Source organism: Dufourea novaeangliae, unplaced genomic scaffold, assembly GCF_001272555.1.
Source record: "Dufourea novaeangliae isolate 0120121106 unplaced genomic scaffold, ASM127255v1 scaffold172, whole genome shotgun sequence".
Classification (NCBI taxonomy): Eukaryota; Metazoa; Arthropoda; class Insecta; order Hymenoptera; family Halictidae; genus Dufourea; species Dufourea novaeangliae.
This window is the reverse complement of record NW_015374058.1, coordinates 3,653,436-3,677,787: the sequence shown is the minus strand read 5'-3', so window position 1 is coordinate 3,677,787 and position 24,352 is coordinate 3,653,436. Positions and strand designations below refer to the sequence as shown.

The 24,352-nt window shown below is 37.8% G+C and overlaps 1 protein-coding gene across 1 annotated transcript in view; it reads left to right on the top strand.

The window, feature by feature from the left end:
• Nucleotides 1–485: 485 nt before the first annotated feature.
• Nucleotides 486–24,352, top strand: part of LOC107190037 — a 108,943-nt gene continuing 85,076 nt past the window's right edge. The window contains exon 1 of the mRNA XM_015578753.1: nt 486–582. Coding sequence (XP_015434239.1) covers nt 486–582 — 97 coding nt within the window. The remainder of the gene's footprint in view (nt 583–24,352) is intronic.

Genomic DNA, 24,352 nt, shown 5'->3' with positions numbered 1-24,352 from the left:
CGACGCTCTCGCAGCTTGTGAACAGTTTACTCGCGTACCAAATAGTATTACCGTCTACTCCAACCACCGCCTAAATATAACGAGCGAAAATAGACGGTCGTTTTACAGTTAAAAGGTTAAAGTGCGGCGCGTAGAAAGCGTCGAAGAAAGAGGAGCCACGCCGTCGATAAACGACCCTCCAGCCCCCTAACCGTAGGGGTTGCACGTGGTTGCACTTTACGCGATAATCTCGTTTCGGACCGCGTGGCGTCCCGACGCCGCGACGTTTCACCCCGAAAAACGTCGTCACGCATCCCCCACACCCCTTTGGCCAGCCGTCGTTCGGCATTGCGGCATTAAAACGCGCGTTAATTAGTTTTCCGCCGGGCCGAAAACATCAGGGAGATCGTTCCGCGAGGGTGGTTCCTCGGTAGATCTGTTTTTAGGGCTGAACGGATGAGATCGCCACTTGGACGTCGGGATTATGGAGGATCGAATACCGCGGAATGGCCGACGACGATGAACGAGCAATTCCACCGCGAGGATTATGGGAGAGCGAAGGGGATAGTGAAATGGCGGTGATGGCTTCATTTGGAGGTGGATGTGAGTGCTGATACTTTGGGGGAGTGGAATCTGTAAACAAGAATGACGTGAAGTATGATAATAGTGTACGATGTACCAATGAATAATTCATTCCATTTTGTGAAACGTGGTATTTCTCTTTTTTTTTTTTGACAATTAGAGCCTTCATGTTTATTGGTAATATCTATTCCCGTCTTTAAACACCCTCTGACTTTTCTGGATGAGAGGGGGTGTTTTGAATCTAGAATGTGTTATAACTTGATTGAAGAGAAGAATGGATTGTGTGTCAGTTATACGACTTTGTTACTGTGATAATCACGAAAATGTAAAGTGAATATGTGAAATAGTATCAGATTTTTTGTTTAAGGTGGTAGCTTCCGCGTTTAGTGTTATATCTAGCTGCTGTTCCATATGGCGCTTTATAGTTTTTATCACTTTTACCAATTTAATTTGAGTGATAAAGAATTGAACTACTTCAAAATACTTCAATGAAAAAACGATTTACAAATAAGTGGAAAAACAGAAAAAAAAATCAATTAAAAAAGATGTGTGCACAAATTAAAAAGATATTTATTGATTTTATGATTAGCGGTGTATTCTTTTATACAGGCTATCTGCAATTTAATATCGCGTACTATAAAGGAAAATAAATTATAAGTAATTTAATTTATAAATTATAAAGAAATATTTAAAAGCATAACAAAATAATTGAGTAGAAAATTAAATTGTGGTGGAAAGAAAGTACAATAATCAGTTCTAGCAATTTAAACTCTAAGAGTAACAATGGAGAATGAAAAGGTAAAAGACGTGAAACTTATATTAATAAATTCTTCGGAACCAGAATAATGCTGTGACTACGTAGAGTGAAAGTTTGTACAGAAACGTTCTAGATTGCCTATGTTATCTGTAATTGCCCCAGTCCCTAAGTAAACTGAAACGAATCCGTATACTTCTGTAAAGCTTGAATTAATAATTGGCGTACGCGTCTATTCGCGTTTCTCCCGCGAGATAGATATATCGTCGGCTGCATTTCCATTCTGCGCGACACCTAAAACATGCAAATTAGATTAAACACGCTCAGACGCTGCAGGTGGCATTTATGCACCGAATGGAAATGCGCTAAAGATTTGATTTTGAATGCATCCGTGGCACTCGGTTGAATTTCATATTTTGCAAGCGATACGAATTAATAAGAGCATTAATAATAAGCCATCATCAGTAACCAGGTAGTAATTATCGAAATAGTACAACAAGTGGTGTCCATAAGTAATTAATACACCGTGGACATTTACATAATTTCACATTTTATTTAATTAATTTACAGAAACAGTAATATTCTTCATTAATAAGTACACTGATTTAAAAATAAAATAATAACTTGGTTAACATTTTCCTTCTTGTTTAAAGTAATTTCTCGAATAAATTTCCCAGTAGAGAAGCATAATGTACCATAAATTACTACAGTAATGTTTCAATAAGTGCTACGGATTCGGGTCCGTTTCGGAGCATTCATGGCAAGACGAAAAAGTTTTCAGCCCCTCATACATTTGTTTTTTTGCACAAAGCCAAGCCTATGCTTAACTTCTGTTTATTCTGTTTTGATTGTTTCCAAAAGAGAACCCCCTCAATGGTATGAATAATACCGTTGTTCGTGTCGCATTCATCGAGAAATCACTGTATATCCATAAATTATCATAGGGTAAAAACAATTTTTTTATCGCAACAAAAATTATTTAAGCGAAAAATTATCATAGTATTTATTTTATTTTCCTTCTTTATTCATTAACAATTTCCCGATAGAATCAGTTTGTAACTCCAGTAGAGAAATGTTGGTCACAGTGTCAATACACGGTTTTCCTTATTGTTTAAAGAGCAATAAAAATATTATTCTCTATTTGATTGCGTCGTCTCACCATTCAGAGGTGTCATTGTTCCCATTTAATGACAGAAAATTAAATTATCTCCAGCAATGGTGGAGATAACAGAGCTACAACTAACGAGGGAGAAGAACATTGACATCCACAAAGGTAGTACTGCACTTTACAGAGATGTAGATAATCCGACAGCGTAGCTTCGCGAGGAGAGCATTATGCCACGGTGTACAAGCACGGCTTGCAGAGGGTGTTTAACATAATAAACATTCGTAGCTGTGCTTCCCAAGCTGCATAGACAGAAGCTATACTCGAGTCGCGTTTTCTCGCTACCCGCGAAGGATATGCAAATGAAATCCAAACGTTCCAAAGTGCACTCAGCATCAATGCAAATGGACGTTTCTTAGATAGAAGAAACGGTTTCTTCTTATTTACGTAAATACACGCCCCTCACCGCTTCGATGGTCTTCCCTAAATGTTACTGGTGAACAACGATTCGCTCGTTTTACTTTTAACTTGAAATTGATTGGTCTAATCGTATAAATATCTATATCTGAACCCCAAAGCCAGAGTGTATTCAGTTCACTTTTTTTTTCAAAAAATAACATTTCACATGTTTACTGTATCAAATATTTTGTTCTGTTAAAAATATAAATACTCACTTTTCGACTTGTACAGTCATTATTCTTATAATTACTCTACAACTAGTTACATTTACAAGATTCCAAATGCCACTGTCCAAAAATTCAACGTTTTTCTATATAACCTAACGTCATTGGTCACCGACGACCACCATATCAGCGAATGTCTCGAAGATTTTCGTGCACGCAGAATGGTTTCAGTAGTTCAAGTCAACGATAACGTTGTCACCGAGGTCGTAAATGTAATTTAATTCGCAAACAAACAGAATTTAACAAGAAATTCCTATTCCTATGTCTATTCTACAAACATGACGAAACTCTAGCTGCAAAATAATAATTGTTTACAGGAATATGTACAGAACGTTAGTGAGGTTTATTATTTATGGAGCATAAACTGCGAAGCGGCGCGGCGCAGGTTGTTCGAAAGAATGATTGAACACGTGGCCGGAGTCGAGCGCGTCAGGGTAATTGCTTAAACCGCGATTGCAGCATCGAGAGACTGCCGGAACGTAAATTCATCAGCAGTCTGACGCGATAAATAAGGCCTCACGAGCGCGAAATAAATCATTTTCTCTTTCCTATCCGGCGGACGTGTCTGCCGCAGATGCAAGACGGGTCCGTGACTGAGCGCGGCATCAGAGTTTCGGATCTAATTTGCATGGTCTAGGCGGAATATAGGAGAGGAGACGCGGACGGTGCAGTTTATACGATGTCGTAGAAACACCGACGCACAGTTTGTCGATCAATGGACGACAGTCAAATAATCAAAGTGTTAGATCTACAGATTTTTCTAACATAAAATGATTAGCAACGAAACGTATTTTGTAATAATTAGACTGCATATTTTATGCATTTATAGCCCATATAAGTCTGTAAAATACAGTAAAAAGCAAAAGTTTCATCAGATCAAATCAGTTTTTTAGTTTATTTCGAATCTAGTATGATACATAAGAAAAGAAACAAATTCCTACATTTGCTGTTCTCTGTACGAATTGCTTTAGAAAATACCATTTTGCATGAAAATCCACAGTCTAGTAATAATACTTATAATTTGTATTCAACAAACCAATTTGTCGTTAAAATTGGAATGTAACTTTCACTGATCTATGCATCTTTTTAACCACGTGCTAGTTAGAGACCATTCGTGCGTTTAATTTGATGTTTATAAATTGAGTTCAATACTTTGAAATTAGTGAGTAATTTTAATAAAACAGTAACAACTCGTCTAATTCTTTATGTAAAATATTTATTAACTTCGAAGAGACTTTAAAGAAAAATACCAAAGAATACCTTCATGGTTTTTTGTTTATTCAATTTAAGACACAATGAATTTTATATTGAAATCAAGATCAATTCCCCAAGTTATATTTAATCGGTAAGCTTTTTAAGAGCCGTTCTGCATTTGCAGATGAAATTGTTCTTACGCGATTGGGCCCTAAATTATGGTTATTATTCCATCAGACAAGTGAAAATTTTTAATCGAAATCGAATTATATTTGCACTTGAAGAGAATATTAAAACCGTTTCTAAAATTCTTAACCATTCGTTAAAAGTAGAAAAATTGTTCTTATTACATGATTTCTAAGAACTAGATAGCGGATCTTTATTCAAATTCAAGTTTCCATAGATGAATTTACTGTACTAAAATTATGTCAGAGACTTGTTTCCTCTGCTATAGATTTGTTAAGTTCAAACTAAACTAATATTTATATTAATCTTTACGAAAATTATCACTGCATTGTATTTTGCACATTCACGTTCGAAGATGATTGCATAAAATACGCAGTCTATCTAAGGGTCTATTTAATGAATAACAATTTAGACGAGTACCAATACAAATCTTTGACTGTACACCCAATAATACGAAAAGTAATTGTAAATTCTATACTTCACCTTTCTTTTTTACTGTCTGGATATTCAATTTCACACAAGCTTAACCATAATTGCTAGTGAGTGTCGATGTTCCGGAAGTAGCATATATGTAGCTCGACCCTGGAGTCGCCGTATTCCACGACTGAAAAATATAAGTAATTAAGTTGAAACACTTATAAGCTCTTAAGGTGATTATTCTCCCACCAGTTTAACGCAATTCTACCTGGTCGAGGATCTTAGAGATTAATGCCAGCAGGTGTCTCGCCAGGTACGCTGCTCGAGGATCCAATTACATGATCCTACGGGAAGCACTGTGTAACTTAAACAACGGGTTGAGAGGGCGGGAAAGAGGCATCCAGGCCCCTTTCTCTCCCTCTCATGGAAACTGGATTTAAGTTGAAATATCGCGGCGTGCGCGTCGCGAACGTAAATGATGGCGGTTCACGCGGAGTTCTCGTAAGCCGGCCAATTATGCCGCATATTTCAAATTTAAATTACTGGCTTCTTCATCAGTCTTGTGCCTCGTAAATTATTCTCAACTTTTTATTGATTCCCATTGAGTAGTGTCTGCCCCTTTCGGTAGTTTTTACATTTTATAATATCAACTTTCGATCAGCTTTTACTTTTTATTTCGAATTTTATTCTGATTTGTTAGTGAAGTTTTGAAAAGTACCCTAAAACGAATGTCTCTTACAGCAGTGTTCTGATAGAGAAGTCTCATTAAAAGATCAACATTACTCCTGGGCACTTCTCGTCAGTGCCGAGTAGTTTTCGAACACTCATCGAAGGAAAACTGTGGCTAGTTTTTGGCGGCAATCTGGAGACTGGAAACGTGAAAAGGAAAGGAGTGGGAGCGTTTCGTCCTGGGTCTGATAGTGGACGGGGATATTCGATGGTCGGTTAAAGATGTATATGTACAAACGAGGAAGGCTTCAGGTAATTGCGGGAAAGTTGTCAACTCGATAGACCTCTAGTGGCGAATGTAGGAGACAGTGCCGCCACAACTTTTAAGTTTTGTGCACTAAACAGCTCATCATACGTATCAATCTATCATGTAAAAAATTTTAAAGTACAGCTTTCGAAAGTCTAACACAGTCTTCTATCATACTCCATAATATTTCTACCTAAAATTATGGATCATTGCCTTTACCCTAGAACAGCCATTCCATTATAAATTTTCATCGAAATCCGCACAACGAACTCATTATAGAATTAATAAATCCAGTTCGTCGGATTTTACCAAGAACAAAGGCCGACCGGTTTCGACGCGGAACCAGGACCGCCCTTCTGTCCATGGTGTCCGTTTCCCAATTCCACGGAAAAGGGTAGATACAAGGGGGTGGATGGGTGGAAGTGGAGGATGGTGCACGGCGTTAACTGCACACAACGAGAGCCCCGTAATTGCAAACGGATGTGGCCTGGTCCGCGGTTTCGTTCTGGACGTTGCTCGTGCCCCTGCGACAGGAAAATAGAGCTCGCGGCGCGCTAACCAACTTCACGGCGCGTTTCCAAAGCGGCCTGGCTCGACGGCAACGAGAGAATCTCGACGAGGACCGTGGGGCGCGGACAGCCCCGACGAACAGCGACGGAAATAACGAGCGAAGCCGACAATTGGCAAGCCACAACAGCCGTGCCCGATTGCGACAGCAATAACCTAGATCGGGAATCGCTGTGACGAGGTAACCCACATATACAGGGTGTACCAAAATAGCTTCAACTCCCGGAAATGAGGGGTTCCTGGGATAATTTGAAATAACTTTTTATATGAACGAAAACCCCGACCAATCAAAGCGCGAGTCTGCTGGCCGAGTTTCCGCTGTAGCGTTGGCTACGCGCTGCGATTGGTTATTGTTGAAAAATTCTTTTCCCATCTTTCTTTAGATATCTTAAGACTACCTTACTGCAGCATGTTCTTTTCATTTAACAAAAGGAAATGAAAATGTAAAAATTAATTTGAACTGTATGATAAAAAGATTTTCGTTCGATCTACTTTTTTTATTCGGTGGGGTCTCCGACGACCTCACAGTGTCATTCTAGCCTTAAAGTAATGCAAAGTTAAGGGTGATTACCCTCTGCACTCATTTAACTCTAGATTTTATCGTTGATCTAGTAAAAGTTATTGACGAAAGGGTTTGAATATTTCGACGAGGGTTGACGGATTCTAAGGGTGAGCACAAGGCCGGTTTAACTCGCGATACGTGTTCACACGGACTGTCTCGGAAACATTTTCCCCCGAAACGAACCTATCTTTTCAATGACCTAATCTGTCAATTATGGTGGTTGGTTTAGGATACGGCTTAAGGATGGGCCAAGGATGCTTTGACGTTAATGTCCCCGTGCACGTGACGAAATTATGTGGAGGAATTGGACGAGGTATTTACCCCTAATGTCAGGATACGAGGGTCTTTATGGGCTCTTCCTTGAAAACAGACCGATAATAGCAATTCCATCCAATATTACCAAGCCTTAATGTACATTCAGGATTCCTAATCTGAATTAATCACATAACGGTTCTACTATTCTAGTACTTAGTTCACGAATGATGGTTGCACTGTAATTACATCTTCGACCTACATACAAACAATTCTACAAAATATATTAGTATAAATTTAGGGTGGTCCAAATTTTCGTCAACAAATTGCAAGAACACGTTCTACAGATAAATATAAGAAACAAATAATATTTTACGTAGGTAATAATTTATTACGAATATGAATAACTTGGAGACAATGAAGATTGTATGAATGAAGATTCACATCTATGAAAGTGAACGCACTTCAACTGGAATATCCCCAGTAGTTCCTAGCAATCTAAAGGTTACATTTAACATTTGCTTATATCATTGATAAAATGAATCCCTTGGAGTCAATGTTCCTATAATATTTTTTTATTTCTACTTACAGAGTATAGTCCCTTACTTTATTCAGAAACCCCTTGAACACCCTATATAATCAGCGATCAGATGTATTAAGTGTACCAGTAGGGAAGTCAGGGATCAATATTTTTTTATGTGTCGTCATAATGATTCTCCGTCAGTCAACCACTCCATTTTTTTCTCAATGAAAAATCGAGAAGCAATTGTTAATGTAGAATGTGTCTACTCATAATTTACAAAAGTAGTGGATCACTTATTATACATCTGACGATACACTTTTACCCTGAAATAGCATGTAAGGGGGGACAACCTTGACTCGATTCAGTTGCAAAAATGGAACAACGAGACTTTACGAGTTCCCTGGATGAATCGAATTCAATGCATGTCCATTGTTTTAACTACAACAATGCACGAAGGAAAGAAATCAAGTGCAAATTAACGATAGATGTCACTCGTGGCGGGCAGGGCGCATGAACGATGGCCGCCCTTGCGCAAAGGTCAGAGGTCGTGCACGCTCTCACTTCACCGTGCTAAAATCGCCCCGCTCACGGGAACGAGACCGTTTAAAAATACAGGACCGGCTTATTCGCTGTTTATGCCGGCGTGTAATCCGATAACGCTGATACCGCGGATTTCCACGAGGGTGATATAAATTTAAGTGTGCACCCTCCCATGGGGAACGATCTTGAAACGCTCCGGATATTCTCTGGTGTTTTATTGCTGGAAACGTCGTGTCCTGTCTATTCCGTCTGTTTATCTTATACCTTTTATTGTTATTCGTATATAGTCTTTATTGTAGAATTAGATGGTGTAGTACAAGATACCGTATGGTAAAGAAACAGAAAGTTTATTGAGGTGTCACAGAGAATACGACGCTGCTTTTATGTGAATTTATTTTTTGTTAGTCTCTTTTCATATAGAGTAAAAACAGTATTGCTTGTAAAATAATGAAAGTAGGTCGTAGAGATCATGGATTAGCACGAGGAAAATTAGGGATAGAGATCATTTTTACAGGGGTACTTGTCTCAAACATTATTTCGTAGCAACTCTTTTTGGGATGACTGGCTTGGATTTCAATGCTGATTTTATCGTAAGAAAAACGTATAAACATAGAAATACCAGATAACAATAATTACTAGACTGTGAATCTTATATTTTTATTTTAGATAGGAATGAGTAAGACACAGCGATAGTAACAATGAAAATTAATACAGCTTACAGATTTCTTCGAAACTAATAGGGACTTTGATCTAAGAACGAAATGTTCGTTTAATTTCTATAATTGTTGAGTAATGTAAAATTAGATTCAGAGAAAAGTAGAAACATAATAATAAGATTACTAATAATGATATGCAATTCCGAAGAAATACATATTTGTATCTATTGTGAGAATATATAGGCCATCTAGCCCTAATTTCGATATCCCGTTTTACCCCGAGGTAGGGAAAAGACGATTTTTCTCTAGTTTTCTAACAGCTTAGGAACTTAAAAGTCTCACTTTATATTGTCCCAAGTATGTGCCACATACTCTACTCTTAACTCATAATTTCATTAAGATTCAGAAAGACTTCACTAAGATGTACAATTATCATTTTTGTTTGCATTTTTCCTTAGCTTCCCCTGCGTCTCTGTAGGTCCATTAACCTAGAACTCCTAAAAACATAAGAGTCGCATCAGATCAACATAATTTCATTCGCGTCTAACTACAAAACAAATTACAATTGTTGCGATGCAAGGAAGTAGTCTTCAGCAACGCTCAGGCGCGGGACTACGCGCGATTCACGCGGACTACCCGTTTATATACGCCGTCCCCGGCCTGGTCGGTCCGCCTGGTGGGGGTGCAGCAATGACGTCAGTCGATGACGTCACTGCGCGGTCGCGTGGCAACGCGAGCACAAATCCTGACACGGGCCACACCGTGTCGTCGCGTGTGCGTGTGCAGAAGGGGGGGGGGACTGGTGAGTGGAGGGGATGAGTGGGTGTGGAGGATGCATGCCCGGGCCGTTCGAGCTAAACTACCCCTACTTTCCCGTTACTCGCGTACGACGTTCATTCTCCTCCCTCAGCCACAGCATCCTCTCACCCTCTCTCTGTCCCTCTTGGCTCGGCCCAGTTTTCGAACCGGTCCGTCTCCGTTCTTCCCCGTAATCCCGCTTCTCTCGTGGCTTCGCTCGCGAGGAAACTCCCGGGAACCGGGGCGATGACGTCACCGGGACAGGAAGGGATGGTCATGGTCCTGTTTCGAGAATGTTCACGGGGGAGTGTTTATTTCACCTGGTGTCCGGGGCAGCGTAGTTTGTAACCAGGTTGGGCGAAAGGATATCGATCCCATCGAGACATCAGCGATATAAACTCTCCCCGCGATTTCCCTCCTTTCATTCGCTATCTTTTGTACGCGGCACCCTTGTACGATCTCGTTCCTTTACGCGTGTTGCGTATAGGTTGTAGATACTGAGAGGATATCCGTGGCGATGGGGATGACGCGGGAACAATGGCGGGCCTTCGAACGATTGTTCGCGCGTTTCATTGCGGCATCGAAAGAGGTCGTAATTGTTTTCATCTCGGCCACTTGGGGCTTTGTCTCGAGGAGACGGTTGAGATGAACGGTACTTCGAAGGGTTGCTTGGTGTTGATTCATTTCCTTGATTATTGGTTCCTCGGTTTTTCGGCGGTGATTATGGCGGCGTAGGCACTGCTGTCAGACGGAATATCTGAGGGCGCAGTCAACATCGGGGTACCACTGAAGAGGGATTAGGGGTTTAATTGTAGGCCTAATTCATGAGGGCTATCAACAGGAATATTTGCCGCGGTTTCGCGCTCCGGTGGCACTGAACATTGTCGACGCTTGTACTACAGAGCTGAATCTCTAACGATCTGGCGTCGGGATAATTATGCTTGTTACTTGAATTTATTGATACCTTCGATTTATCGAGAACTGTTTATGGATAAATATTATTGACATTATATTCAGGTTGATTACTTGGCGATTATTGTTTATTATTTCAGTTTACCGTCATTCGAACTCTCAAGGAACAGGAAATCTTTTATTGTACCCCTGTTCTGAGACGAAATTCATTCACAAACAGATTCTAAATATTGAAAACTGTGTGCATCAAGGAATGTTCATTCGTTGATGATCACAAAATTTCGCGGATTCGTCGATTTGAAGGAAAATGTCCAGCAGCTTGTGAAATGTTTACAGTACGCCTGCAATAAATCGACCCAATAGAATATCTGCTCTGTCTTCATTATCCCTAAAAGCATTCCAACACGTGCACTCCGCTCAGCAATATCTCTTACATTCATGAGATGTTGCCACTAACTAAATTACCTTCGCCCCGGTAGCTGAGATGCAAACGGAACATCTATTTCTAATACCGTCTAAATCACGAGCGGCTTCTCTCCATCTAGTTTACAACTCGGTGCACTCGACGGATACAAATCGACGAGATTTATTTTCGGTTCCGTGGCAAGCTGGATTAACATTAAGGCGTCGATATCGACATATTGGAATAAAGTGGATTAAAATGACTCTGGGTAAACATGCGAGGGCTCATCTACATTTTTCTTTCTGTCGCGATTAATCTTCTTCTATATTGTATAGTGGGTGGTTCATGTGAAATGATTTTATGATATCGTCCCTAGATCATAGTTGTCTGTATTCTCCTTTATGCCTCGATTAATCTTCCTTCATACATTAAGGAAATCCATATCGAATGGTTGTATAAAACTTGTTTCCTGGAAAAAAATGAAAAAGTACTTCCGAGGAATTAATAGAAAATGTCAATATTGGTATATGAACTTTATGATTTTTTTATCTGGCTTCACGAATAGACAGGGCAAATTCATACCCCAAGAAGGACAAAGATCATGTTGGAATTCGTGGTAGAAAAAGCATATCTTAATACTGACGTACCGGATGTGCTCCATAAACAATTGTACAACATTATTAAATCATTCTGTATTCACCATAAAAGCAGACTATGAAACACACTCCAGTTGCATAGAAAATATATGAAAACTGATATAATTTTTCATATATTTACATAAGGATGTAGGGGAGACCATGGTTAAAAGTAACAGGGGTAGATTGTAACAGGATTTATAACTTTTAAACTAAAGGAGACAGTGATATGATAACAAATATTCAATACATTATGATTATTATTAATTGTGCTAATTATAAAAAGAACCATTTCTGTTATGTTGAATATCTATTGATTAAGAAACAATGTTGTGTTGAGCCAATTAAATGGAAAACTATAATATTATGTTGATTCTTTGTAATTATTAGCTAGTTCTTATAATTTTTTGTCTTTCATTGTGCACAATTCTGTTTAATCTATTTGTGGTATAACATTATCTCAGCGTTATTACTTTTTACCCCAAGGTGGGACAAAAAGTAACAATCCAGATCAGTCCATTTTCACGGTCATAATATTTTTAACAATTAATCTAAAAACATTACTTGCCTATACGACCAATCTTGAATCTCCAACCTATCCATATAAATTAGCATTAAATCTCTAGCTAAAATATAGACTTTTTTATTTCATAAAAACTGTTACTTTCTACTCCAGCCTCTCCTACCCTTAATATACAAAAAAAATTACCTATACTCACCCACTATTGTTCTTCAAATTTATTTATCTAAACAGAACACATCTTGTTTGTCTCGACAAACATTGTATGCACCTGAGAGGTGCAAGTCCCGCGTTACCTGAATCCGTGCAATCGTATCCATGCAATGCACGTAGTTTCCTTAAGTAATGTAGCATCCACGGACCAGTAACTCAATACTGTCTGCTCCCTTCGTTGTCGTAAACGTGTTTACCGTTTTCCTCGGAGAGAAACCAGTGGCCGCGAGGCCATTACAAAAACGAACAAACCATCGAAAGTTGCCGGTCCTGTACGATGCTTCTATTAGTTTGTTAAGTTCATCGGTCCGGATTGCTTCCGGATCGACGTACACTTAAACTCGTGGCAACGCGCGGGCAACTGCAATCGGCAGCTTACCCAGCTCGAAGACGCTAACTTTCTTCGGTGGGGGAGAAGTGTACGAAACGCAGTTAACTCGGGGAACGTAAGCACGAGAGCTAACTGAATTAAGCTCGCTCTATTCCACGCGCTACCCACTTCCATCCACGAAACGTGATATACAGCCTTGGCCAAAAGTTCTTGGGCACCTTTATTATTACAGCTTTCTGGGAAAAACTATTTGTTTGAATCTTTCTATTGTTCGTCCTCCATTTTTTCAAGGGAATTTTTGAAACGGTTGGCAAGTAGGCTATAAAGGTACTGAGCAATTTATAATCTATATTTTGTGTTTTCCAACAATGTTATAGTCTGCTGTCCGTACTCGCTGCTAACACGTGTCAATTTGTCTTTATTGTTGGTGTCTGTATTTTGAAAGATAGAAAGTTTTCCTTGAAATATGCCAAAGACAGGGTGAACTGAGTGACCATCGATGCAAGTTAATTCTTTTTTTTTTAAATAACAGGGTGGAAGTCAGAAAGAAATTACTGTGATTGTCAGTCATTAGGGCAAAAGGTGGCCCAACGAAATATTGACAGAATTGATAAAAGAAATGATTCATTTCATACTTGTATAGTCTGATTTCCTCGTAATATGTGAATAATTGTAAAAAATTCATATTTTACGGGGTACCCAATACTTTTGGCCAAGGCTGTATATCATTCGCATAGCGGACTATCGGCCGGATAATGTCGCCGGGGCAAATAAAACCAAGACAGCTCAGTCGAGTCGTTGTCTGAAACTTTATTCCTTCCTTTATCTGCCTCCATCCGCATCCCTCGTAGTCGGTGAATCGATTTGGAGAAAAGTTTGCACCACTTTCTGATGCAGCATGAAGCGAATAGAAAATAAATCTGGAGAATGGTATTAACACGGAACGAATCGAGTTTTTGGCAGTTGTTGCAGTTTGATGATGTACAATACCAACTGGATATATTTATTGTATCACTCTAAAACCTACGTTGTACACAGAATTTCCATAACATTAGGGTCTCTAAAATGATTTATATCCCATTTATTTTGGCCATGATAGCGAACTACACATTTTTACAATAAATATCTGTTTTAATTCATTTTCGTAGTATTAATAACAAGAGAGGTATAAGCGATAAAGTACCTATGTAATATTCGAATGGTGCAATAAATAGAGGGTGTCCCAAAACAGTTTCGATTCCTGGAAATGAGGGGTGTCTGAGATGATTTGAAATAACTTTTTCCTTAGAAAAAATGTTATTCGAGGCTTTGGTAACGAGATATTAACGCAAAACCCCGAATTCAGTTCATCAAGTTTTCAAAGTGAATTGTCCCAAAAATAAAGCATTATATAAAAAAACAGTCCTCATTTTCTACTTATGTTTGCATGTAGAATCACCTCTTTTCGGATGATACCACCATTTCAGAGACACCTGGTATGTTGTCTCTAGTCATAAAATTTCATAATTATTATACAATGTATGCAACTTCGGTATTACCATCAGTATATTATTAGCTAAAATAGTTTGACAGTATACGCTGCATCCTTACTTTACATTCTTCTTAAGCGAGGTGTGTCTGGCATAGACAGACTGAATCTACTGTCACTCAAGGAAAGATTCTTATCTTCTCATCACAAAGTCCTTCTGTAATATTTTAATAAAAGGAGCCTTACGAACTGTCGATACATTGATTTCTCTGTTATTATGGAATTTGTATTTTCAAGTGAAAATACGTGATTTTTAAAAATAATAATAAGTGCTTCTTGAAAACTAGTAATCGTTTTTATGGCATTAAGTGATGTGTGTACTAATTCTGGTACAAAGTATTTGATTGAAAAAGTTAAAATTTGTTGTATAAATTATTAACGCGTTGAACATTAGAAATGTTTTTACTGATAACTGAAAAAATATAATAGAAGTGTGATCTCTAATTAAGTGAAATAATATAAGCATACGTTTCATTTATTTACAAAATACTAAAAAAGGAAAATATGCAGTGATTGGTGAAACTATTTAGTTATTTTCAGATATTACAAAGAAAGTTTATGCAACTCTTATTGTCATCTATTTTGTTTAGAAAATTAACATTATTATTTTACTTATGTACAAAGTTTTCTCATCTACACGCTAAATATTAGAGAAGTATCCATGATTTTTCCAAAATATTGGAGCTCTTTTTGTAATTAACATTTCTATACGAAATTTTTTAGCAAAAACGAATTATTTCCAAATGTTTGCCACTTCTTCAAAAATCAATATTTCTTTTGCAATATTGGATACTTTCCCAGTATTTAATGTGTAGATGACAAAAATTTGTGTGCTTTTCTTCTAGGTCCAACGGTGTAAACGTGAAAAATTCCACCACGGAACACTCAATGGAAAATACGTAATGGCCGTACGGCTACTGTGTCGCTATTTTTTAATGAAAACTTCAAAGCAAAATTTCATTTATTCTTTCTCATACGTATCATAAAGACCTTATGTTACATTTTTAGTAAAGTTCATACATTTCTTTAACCCTCCATGACGTCCGTTATTTTTTGTTTCCATCAACCCCCACCCGGAGGTCTTTTATATCCAGACCTATTTTGTTTATCTTACAGATTCCTAAAAATCTGAAAATATTCAGGGAACCTTACCAGGATCTGAACTATAAGATCCACTAATTTTTAAATTTGAAAGCTGAAACGTTTTTTTTTAATAACACTCCTTTTATTTTGTAGCCATTGGATCATCTCCAAAATTATCCTATGATTTTTTACTTATCATCGTGTCGTTACCCCTTAATCGTATCCATAAACTTCGAGGATCCTCTGCACAAACCACACAGAGTCTTCGAGTTACGTACTTTATCGAGCGCGACCACGTCTTCAGTCCAGTAAGCACACGCAGCCGTTTCAACGGTCGGCTAATTAAGAAAGCAAGGGGGGGGGGGTTTCTTTTCCTTTCCTTTTACCCGGTTCGATGAGAGTTACCCAACAGACGGGGCCGAGTTTCGTGGCTTTTCCAGCTCCGGGATGCGGGGGATGAATCGGTCGTAATAAGGGACACGAACCTCGCCGTGGTCGGTGGTAACGCTGCTGCTAATTACGGATTCGCGATGCCCCAGCAACTTCGAGATCTTCATTAAAGAAGGGGGGCTGTTTGCGGCTTGTGAAAACGCACTTCGAACCGTTCAGCCTCCAAAGAATACTTCCACGAAGCTTGGGCGCGTGTAATTTCTTATTCAGGCGTTTGTCATCGATGTTGAGGGTTGGATAAACAGTGGCGTCCAGTTTAAAGAATTACATGCAAGACATGGGCGTAGCCAATCGTAATATTTAATATTGCAGTATAAGTTGAAACACGACCAACAGCCTTTATTAACAAACGCATACATTTTCAACGATTTATGACTTTAAAAACAAAATAAAGTGTGTCTAGCTACGTACTGTCTTTTTCACTCTGGCAGTCGATGTGTTAATATTATTGGACCCCCTCCCCCTGACTGATAATCTAGCTACGCTCATGATGAAAGATCAATAAGATATTATTTATAGACAAGGATGATATTCGACTTTATATTTTGGATGTGAGTTGCGAATGATTCATCCACACTGAAAGATGTAAAGATTGTTTTCATCTGCATTTTATCGAAAGTGAACACAATAATGGTAGTCTCTACGTTTGACGAATTGAATGGATGATTCAATCGTAATGAAGCGGTAATGAATACTTTTATGAGATTTAATTTTCAATGATCTGCTTAAGTTTCCATTTACGTACATTACTATTTTCAATTAATGATACATCCATTGAAAGCATAGTTCGCACAATATATCTTTATTGATAAACGTTTCATAATGTATATTACTAAAGAATATTAATCATTCGAATTCAAGAATTGCAAGGTTAAGAATACTCCTGCAACTCACTGTATATCCCCTAAACAATATTCATTTAAGACTGTCAGCAATTTCGAAATGCCTGGTAGCATTTACTGCCCATTCGACAAGTGTCCTAATATTATTACTAACTAATTCACGTTATCATCTCGCCTTCCTTCCATTACAAACTACATTAATGATACAGCTTGCCCCAATCCACGTTCTGTTCCACCTTCACCCAACATGGCACTTAAACGGATATCCCATCCGAGCTATCCTCAGTCGGATCTCGATCGGCCGCGAACAATAAGAAGGCAAAGGGGGGTATTCACTTACGAGTCACGAGACACCCATCACCTGTTCGACGAGGTATACGTGAGCCGCATTGCGACAATTCGACACGCTCGATAAACAATCGAGTCCACGCGCGACCGCTTAAGCGACTGTTTGATTCCGTTTCGCGCTCGTTCCCGGACCGTTCGGCTTTAATTGGGTCTTCGTAATTATCGCTGAAGGGGCCTTCCACCACCATCCCCTATACACCTCTATCCCCGAGCCACGGCGTGTCTTGTTAGTGCACATCGGTAAACGGTGTCGTCTCGGGACGATTAACGAGACAATAGCACGGGCGGCCCCTCGAGGTACGTCTTGATCCGCGTCTTCCCTTTAGACCCCAACGGCGGCGTATCTCCGTATCTGTCGCCGCTCGCCCGTCCGTCCACGTGTACACGCGGCGCACCATCTCCACCGACTCAGCTCTAATCGGCTCCACCTCGAGATGTCCTTTGACGTTTCCCTCGCGACGGAGTGCTGCAATCGATCTTCGTACCCGCGACGTAAGTAAATTGAAATTCAACGCTCTACGGGCGCAATCCTCTCCCCACAGCTTTCAGGGATCCAGGCTCGAGATCTCGTTTTTTTTTCTTTTTCGTCGTCTCATTGATCGACGTTATTACAGCTCTCTTAAACTTTTGGCTACTCTACGTTACTATAGTGGCATTCGCATATGTCATCTCTCTGAACGGTACGCTACTATAGTGTCTCAATTGTTTATCTCGTGTTTAACACTAGAACTACCAATGATAAACGCATGCCTAACTTGATCGATCGATAAACATTGCAAACTGTTGAAAATTTACAAACTTATAAATTAAGTAATTTCTTCAATTTCATATTGTAATAGAAGATCCAAAGGTCTTAGACATTGTATTGGTATAACATTTTAATCATCGTTATAGGAGTGTACTGACAAGTCATTTTGACTTGTTTGGTAGTTCTGGTGTTTAGACCTTGTATACTGACGAGCAAACTCAGCTTACTCCAGGGCAGCCATACTCAACGTCTTTTCTCGGGCCACATACAAACCTAAATTTAACCGAGCGTTTATTTAAAAATTAGGGTGATTTCCAATAGTTTAATATAATATCTAATCCTTTAACGAAGGACTTTTCGAAATATTGATTTGGGAAAAATGACGGACGTTTTTAGGTATGGTAGCGATTATTGATAGAAACGTTCCTCGTTTTTGTCAATAAAAAAATAAATATGAAGCGAGAAAAAAAGAAAAGGGAATGAGTGTGAATAAAATTGTGTGTTGATTAAGATTTAGGGTAAATGTACCGAACTGCTTTTAAGATTAACCTTGAATAATTGTCGAAACCCGTTGAACCGGGTAATTATGTTTGATTAATAATGTTTCTATTATTACGCATTAGATAGACACGTGGGTATCCTTGTTAATTCTGTTACAATAGTATTGGATCTTATCTTGGATCGAATGTTCTAGATAACTGGATATAACGTTGCTTGAGTTTTATTTTTAAAACCAGCTAAAGTGCTTTCTTTATGAGGAATTAATAGACTCGAGCGTATAAAGCCACTTTTATTTAGTTTTAAGTATTTCTTCCAAGAAGACGATAAAACCGTTCACTTCGCTTCGGTATAAATAAAACAGGAATTGAAATCTTAAAACAAATATAGGTACGAAGAGATTTTTCTATACATTGACGTCGTCTTTGTTCGGGTTAACCTAAAAATGGGACTGACACATTTAGACTTCTTCGTGTAGCACAGAATTACCGATCATCTGCCAAAATATATTATTACTTGAAAATGTTAATGTTGAATGTCCCGTGCAATGTATAGATATATTATTAAATTAGATACTGTTGGAATGTAAATTATAAATTTAAAAATCATCGAATGTTTATAAATGGAGTGTTGTTGCACTTTTAATATCCCATATTTTTAGTTTAGCGTATTAAATAAACATTTGTAAGTGCAATTCTTATTAAACATATTTCACAAATGTAGCAGTCATTTACTAGGCTTTTACACGTGTTGCACTTTATAAATAATTTTTTAAATATTACGATATGGATAAGTAATCATTTTTATAAAAATTTCAAGAAAAGAAAATGTAATTGCAATTTCAACAGCTCTTTTGTTGTTATAAATAAATACATTCAAGTATTAATCTTAAACGTCCAGAAATTCAACAATTCGATCATTCACTGGTTGGTTCACCCTAATATAGTATTAGAATTGGACACAATTTTATTCGCCTAATCCTACATGGTGAAAAGCCGCAGTATCTAAAATCTTTATCCTGCTCTTTAAACAGTTAATAAGATTAAATAATTATTTGTCAAATGTCTACCGACTCAAAAAATGTTATTTTATTATAATAATTAGGATTTCCACGTTTAACCAATTACACATGACGTACTTTTTTAAATCTTTTATTCATTATTCGAAACTCTTTATCTAAATAATGAATTTACCCATTTCTATATACTATAATACACACAAAATGTATAACAACTTGGAAGTCGCCATATAGTCCTTAGAAAGCACGATTATAATTTCATTAATTTTAGAATAAGAAATCTGCAATCCATTATTGTGACGGGTTGTTGGTTCTAGTGTTAAGGTACGCCCGATTAAATTGAAGCTGGATATTGTGCTCCAGCATGGAATAATGTTCATATTTCCAACGACAGCCGGAGGAACAATTAGGGGGTGCAAAGGGAAGATTCAGTTGCAGTTTGTTCGTCGAGGACGGCATCTGACGTTGATGACACTCCACTCAAAGCGGATACCCCTTTACCCTGTATTGGTTGTTGTCGGTGGCAACGCCACAATTTGCTCAAGCACGGCCGCGATTACCGGCGCTTTCCACCCCCTGGCCAGCATCCCCGCCCCCTCGTAACTAGACCAGCTCACCGATACAAGACACAATAATGATGTAACGACCCTGCAAGTGGCCGAGTAGCCCAATAATTTGCAATTCTCAGCCACTCGGAATTGTGTCGGCGGCACAGCTCCGGCCCAGCCCTGTTGCGTGGCTGCTCGGTGATCGATAGATCTCGCCTCGATCCGGAATCTCGTCACCTTCCACGATCCTTCCTCGAATGTACAAAACCACTTGCGTGTAAGACGCCGATTTTTATGTCGTTTGGTACTGAGATAGTATTTTAAAAAATATTCGGCATATATTTTTTTGTAACTGCTAATATTCACATCTAGGGGGTGAAAACAGCCCACAAAGTCGTGGGTGGGAAATATATTTTCCTCAATATCTTGCAAACTATTCGATTTAGAAAAGATATTTGTTAATAAAAATGGTGTTATTCTTAATAATATATATTACTGCTGAAGCAGTTTTTCGAAATACTAAAAAAGAAAAAAGAATTGTTTAAACAAATTGGTACTTTCGCAGTTATTTTGTATTATTAAAAGAACACAATATTTGTTAACAAATATAATACAGCAAGTGTAACTCACCATTTCTTTAAACACTAGAACTACCGACGATGAGTGTATTTATTTCTACCCGATTTATAATCGTAACAACCTTTTGAGAATATTCAAATATATAATTCGCCTATGTTTCTTCATTTTCATACTACTCTAAAAGTTATGAAAGATCTGAGAGAATGAATTCTGGTAACTTTTTTATCATTGTTAGAAGAGTCTTCTAACCAGTCGTTTCGACTGCTATGGTAGCTCTAATGTTAATTCTAAGGGAATATAGTGGAATTTTAAAATACATTTTCGATATTTTGCTGAATAAACAAAGAGAGCATCGAATACTGATTCTGTCAAGAAATAAGGGATTACTTATTAGTACACCTAGTATATGCAATCATGATTTGCAATTGTTTCTAGTCATTCTGTTAAATGTATGTTAAAGTAATGAGTAATAACTTTCATATTTGAGTTGGTATTATTGTTTTCACCATATTATGTTACTAGTAAACACAAATTCGGTCCGAACAATGGCAAAAAATTAGGGGTACCAATTCGAGTAATAGAAGCTGTAACTATTGTTCAATATTAATATTATTAAAAGAGGTTCCGTGAGATAAAACAGACCTGATTTCGGACGATGCCATATGACTGTATTAGACCATTTAATTATCGATTGACATAAACAAACGAGTGAAAGTTAGTTACGGAAGCAGCCTGACCTTGCGTTGCCATAATAATAAGGACATTGTCCCAGGAGTTTCCAGTCATGGAGTAGGGATGACAAGGTTGTATTCTGATAATGAGACTGTGTTGGATCCCGAGTCAGTTACCTGAGAATCGTTCTGACAAGCATATCTAGTGTTCCTGTTGGAAAGCTAAGTCCTCGCATTTCTGTTATACAAGTAGGTAAACGAAATATAATAATATAGAAATATTATAAAATAGTCTATAAATATTGTGGAATAGAATCATAAAATTATATTGAAATATTATACAATATAATATTATGTATACAATAGTATAGAAATATTATAGAATAAAATATTACACAGTAGTATGGAAATCGAATAGAAGAAGTATTAATACAATTTATTAAGATTCCAATTTAATTTTATTCTAACAAAACCTTTATTGAGAACTTAAACTAATAATAATCGGTGAACGAATCAAAGTTCAATGAATATCGACAATCCAGTTTCATTTTTTCTTTCCATTTGAATATTCAGTCTATTCGTGAGCTATAAAACCAGACAACGAAAGATGTACTATAATCCAGTGAATATTCCCAAATACACTAACAGAATTACGAACATTTCGAAGTTTATTCGACGTTGAATTATATAATTGTTTACTGCGCCAGTGCTGAACGAATAAGTGATCGTCGGTTACCTAATTACGGTTCAGCCGGAAATTTTTCTGCTGCAATTATGCAAGGCCTCAGGAAATTAGATTCGTCGCGCAGAAGCGGGACGCTCGTTGCTCTTTCCTTTCGATTGAATTCCATTATTGCCCGAGCGTCGACGGGTCCCGAGATTGCATTATTACATTTTTCATTATACCGGAAACGGAAACGCCCGGCTGTCGTTGTGCATGCAATCAAAGGAACAGTGGGAAGGGGGAACTGATCGAACGAGAAATAATTTCTTCTCGCGTTACCCCGTTGCTCGTTTATCGAGCAGGAGGGGGGACGGTGGACTGTTACGATAATAATAATCGTATTTCATCGTGAAATAACAATATTTACCGTCTAAGAAACGCGATAGCGAAACGGCAGCTAACGAGACGCCAGGGCAGGTAAATTGAATCTGGGAAGGAAAAAAGGAAATGCTTCGATACTTTTCCTCGCTGTTGCCTCTCTCTGCTGTACAATTTTTTTTATTTCTAGTTAATTATTGAATATTTTCACGGTAATAATTTAATATCAATGACGAAACTTCATTAATGCATTTTTTTTAATGTCAGTGTTGCTTCTGAGTAATAAGATTTATATTTTCATTGTTGCGTATGGAAACGCAGTAGACCGTAAATTAATTAAACAAACTGTGTCTCATGAAGGCTTATCCGGAGGTGGTCGGCAAAGAGAGAGCTTGTTGTATAATTAATAACGCGTGTGACAGGCGAAGGCAATGGAAATTTAAATTCTTCAATAGCTAAATTAATGGAGGAAATAAGCACAACGATATGATTGACATTTTGCACGTTACCGTCAGATCATAGAGATTATATTATAGGAAATGATAAAGGAAAGTTCAACAATATCAGGTAAATTAGAAGGGTATAATTAGCGACTAGTAATGAGCATAATTGACATGATCGAAGGAACGAAATTGGGAATAGTGTCACTTTGACAATGACAACTAATTTTTAATAATTTGTTTCGGATATAGACTTATACCAAGAATTTTCCAGTTGAATTTTTTATTGTACAGTACCATAGTACAGAGAGTTACGATTAAAACTATTATCTTCTATCTATCCACCTATTTTTTGTTTCCATTAAAATAAGTATTAAATTCCACATACATAAAATAGTAGACTATTCACTGGTTAAATGATAAATGTAAGAAATCCTTTCTGTTATTACTTAACCTAACCCTTAACTGGTGTGGTGAGGTCTGAGAAACCTCCACGAGTATTATTAGAATATTTTATTTTTACTCAATAGGTACTTTAAAGAGATGATTGTTTATTTCAATGTTTAGTTATATGAGAATGCAAAACAACTGTACAAAAAGTAATAAGATTCGGGTAATGAGTAATGTAATAAATAATAAGATTTCCACCTCACTGATGAAAATTTCATTAGCCCTGGTGCATTTGTACAAACGTCAATTTGCTTAAACATCTACGGTTTTTGTCAGTGCCCTCGATCGCAATAACTGGATCTTCCTCGCTCAAGCCACAGTAAATCACCAGTTTTTGTCGTAAAATCGGGTAACCAGAAACCGTTAGAAAGCGTTCGCAGATGTCGTTCAATTCGCTACAGAAACTTAATTAAGAACCCCCCCAAGGAACGCGGCCACCGTTGCTTTAAACTCGGCCCCGGCCATTTCTTGTATTTGTCAAATAACTCCGCAGAGTGGATCAAACATTCCTCTTGTCTTGACGGCGCGGTTGTTATTCCACCGGTGACAAGGCACTTCATCTAGGGACAGAATGTAGCAAAGGACCGGGGGACCTACGCCAGCGCGATTAATGGCAAATGTAAATGTAGCTGCGAACTTTAACCAGCGTGTAATCAAGCGACGCCACGGTAGATATTATTACGCGTAACGCAAACAGCATTATGCTTAACATGCCTTGAATTACACAAGAAATTCTGCAATATTGTGGGGATACTTAATGATTAGCAGATTTGATGAAAATTGTTTACAATGTCAGAAACAATATTCTGTGATACAACTGACAAAATAATGTCCTTGTGAATACTGGACTCTAAGGCTAAACATAAGTCTGCTTGCGTAATTAACTTTAAAATCCACGTGGCTTCGAAAAGTTAGCTATACTCGCAGATCAATCGCAATGAGTTACATAAATTGTCCTTTTCTTAATTTTTCGATTCAGAATAACTCTTCGTTTATGTTTAGGGACATGATACTCTTCTGGAAGTATAATATTACGGAATGTTTGACATGCTTTGATTTACACGAGCAATTTTACAATATTGTAGAGATATTGAATGACTAGCAGATTTAATGAAAATTGTTCATAATGTCAGAAACAATATTCTGTGATACAACTGGCAAAATGACATCCTATTGAATACTGGAGCCTACGACTAAACATAAATCCGCTTGCGTAATTAACTTTAAAATCTACGTGGCTTCGAAAAGTCAGCTATACTCCTAGATCAATTGAAATGAATTACATGAATTGTGATTTTTTTAATTTTTCAATTCAGAAT